At 38.1% G+C, this 2,869-nt stretch overlaps 1 protein-coding gene across 1 annotated transcript in view; it reads left to right on the forward strand.

The window, feature by feature from the left end:
- Positions 1-685: 685 nt before the first annotated feature.
- The window catches only part of LOC111871038, a gene marked incomplete at its 3' end in the record, with an annotated part of 8,592 nt that continues 6,408 nt past the window's right edge, over positions 686-2,869 (forward strand). The window contains exons 1-3 of the mRNA XM_023863768.1: positions 686-760; positions 1,763-1,824; positions 2,446-2,607. Of these exons, the coding sequence (XP_023719536.1) occupies positions 709-760; positions 1,763-1,824; positions 2,446-2,607 (276 nt within the window). The remainder of the gene's footprint in view (positions 761-1,762; positions 1,825-2,445; positions 2,608-2,869) is intronic.

Genomic DNA, 2,869 nt, shown 5'->3' on the forward strand with positions numbered 1-2,869 from the left:
GGGTGTCTCACAGATATCTGGAAACGTTTCGGGGTCTCCTTCTTCAGGGCAACTCATAGGATGTTATCCGTGTAGTCTGTTAGGTGTCAACATGGAGGAATCTGCTGTTTCCATTAACGTTTCAGAGGAAAGTTCTATCTCCATCTTTAGAGTTAGAATAAAAAACTGACGCCGTGTAGTTTACAAAATTACTCGACGCGAATCCCAGAAGAAAATGATCTTGTAGAAAAAATTGAAGTTGCCTGTGTCACTATATCGACTGCGCTTCTCGGGCTCCCTCAGTATTGTTTTTAGGCCTCAGATTGCGTTTAAAAGTTCTCGCCCATCTCAATATATATAGGTCCATACTGAAACATTGTAATGACAGAAAGCGTAATGATTTCTTACAAGGGTCATTGTTGGTGCTATTGATATTACATTAAAATAATTCCCACCGCCAAATCGTAACACCCAGTATTGGAGTAAAAAACAGTCTGTTCCGAATTTGTAATTTTCGTGAGAATGGCGACAGATGAATTCTTATTGTGGGGAAAAATAATTATATATATATAAAAAGGCCTAGGCAATGCCCATCAGGCATAGGCGACGGATGATAAACAGGTTTGTTGGCAGACCCATCTGCTGCGCAGAATTAGTACTATATATATACACTAGCGCGTTCAGTGCCATCAGTGCTCTCTGTCGCTCTCTATCCTCTCCGTGTCGGCTATGCTACCAAGAGCCCAAGTGACGCAAGTGACTACCACCTCGAAGAATGGAAGTAAACCTTGCTTCTTTGTTATTGGATATTAAGTTTTTAATATAAGGGTGTAAGTTTTGGGTATTCCTTAAGGGATCATTCGAGAGAAATTCAGTTTCCTCATATTTTTACAAATTATGGTGTACGTGATATTCCGCAGTTGCAAGTTCTATTTGGAATTCTGCTGGACTTGGGAGCGCCCATTTTGAGGGTTATGCCTCTAGTGGAATAAACATTTTTTTACTGTTTTATGCACTTTTTCGCCTCTTACACATACCAATCCGACTTGCAAAGGAAGTCATGAGGGGTGATCATATATGTTGAACTGGTTGAAGTTGCAGGGCATACAAAAGCATTTTTGGGCCTGTGCAATGTAAATTTGTAGAGTAGCTTTGCTGTTTCTAGGACGTAACTCCGTGCAGTCTGGTAGCTAGTTACAGACGGTTTGGAAGGAAAAGTTTCACGCAAAATGGGTGAACTAGCTGCTTTCAAAACTGAGCAACCCGAAGCTTCATAAACCATGCCAGCCTCTGCTGTGAGAACAAAGAAATGCACATCAGAGTGTGTTTGTTCACAGTAATTAATATGTTTTCTTACAGGCGTGGGCAAATATTCAGAGCTAGGTACTGGTACACTTTTTAGAAATATAATAATAATTTTATTTAACATTCAACACAGTTACAAATTGTAACTCTCAAACAAGTGAGATACATATACAACTTTTCCAGTCTAATTCGCCTCCTGCCCACTCGATTGAACGTCATCATATCATATATCACCCAACATAACATTCAGTTACAATTAAAATCACACTCTCGATATAATTAAAATATATTAGGTACAATCAAATCTATGACTACCTTCCATTATAAAAAACAAGGTCATCTTACTATATATATATCTTAATTACCATGCTATATCACTAGGATTCTTGAAAATCAATTCATTTGCCACCCACAAATCATCATGTGTGATAAAATAAAGTTTCAAGGTTATGAAATGTTCTGCATTTTCTTGCAACAGGAATGCCAAGAATTCTGCTACAGAGAGCTCAAGAAACATTTCCTGCTGTGACAGAAAGGATGGTGAGTGTTTTGTGCTTGTGTGCACAGACAAGAATTTTATTGTCATCAGTCAGTTTTCATATCTTAAGATATTAAACTTTTTATGCCAAGCTTGTGTTACTTTTCATAATCCATGTGGAAAGTTTACATGGTTCTTCATATTATAACACTTTGCATTATTATGTAGGAGAGTGATATGGGTAGGTCATGTAGCACACATGTCAATGAGAAATGCGTACAAAGATTTTGACAGAAGACACGAAAGAATGAGACCACTTGGGAGACAATTGTGAAGATCAATTTTTTTAAAGATATAATTATGGGGGTTTTGGACTGGGTTTGTTTGTGTCAGGATGCAAAGTCATGCTAGGCTTGTGTGAACACAGTAATGAGTGCATAGGTTCGATAAAGAGCAGATATGTATTGTCTGTACTTCCACAGGGACCATAGGTTTCTCACGAAGGTGCCTGCATTATGAACTTAACACTTGCTAAGATTATGAAGTCTGTAGAGAAGAAATCTGTACAGAGCAGCTGTTAAGGGTAAGATGTAATGAGAAACAGCTACAGCAAGGAGAGCATATATTGTTTCGTGTATGATGTTGTACAGCCATGACTGACAGAAGATTTGATGCCTTTACAGAACTGTACAAATTCAGAGAAGGTTTTAGTGGGTCCATATGGTGAGACATACCCAGGAAGTCATGCAAACCAGGTCATGAATATAAAAGTTGAAGCCTCAGACTCACAAGAGGAAGCGGATCCTGTGCAAATAACAGTTCAGGAAGTAAAGTCTGAACCTGAGGTGAGCTGTATGTTTCTGTAAGTCCACTGTTAGGCAGATATCACAGACAGGAATTCCAGTTGTCTTTCAAATCTCATCTGTCTGTCTGTCTGTCTGTGTACATGGAACATACATACATACATTCATACATTTCATTTCACAAGTCCGAACAAATGGACATGAAGGTCGTCATACAAAAATTTAAACAAACACACAGATAACGAAATAATTAAAACTAATTGCTTATGTTAAGCTCCACATATTCAGAAACTATATAAAAGGA

The sequence above is a fragment of the Cryptotermes secundus genome, unplaced genomic scaffold (genome assembly GCF_002891405.2).
Source record: "Cryptotermes secundus unplaced genomic scaffold, Csec_1.0 scaffold5331, whole genome shotgun sequence".
NCBI lineage: Eukaryota > Metazoa > Arthropoda > Insecta > Blattodea > Kalotermitidae > Cryptotermes > Cryptotermes secundus.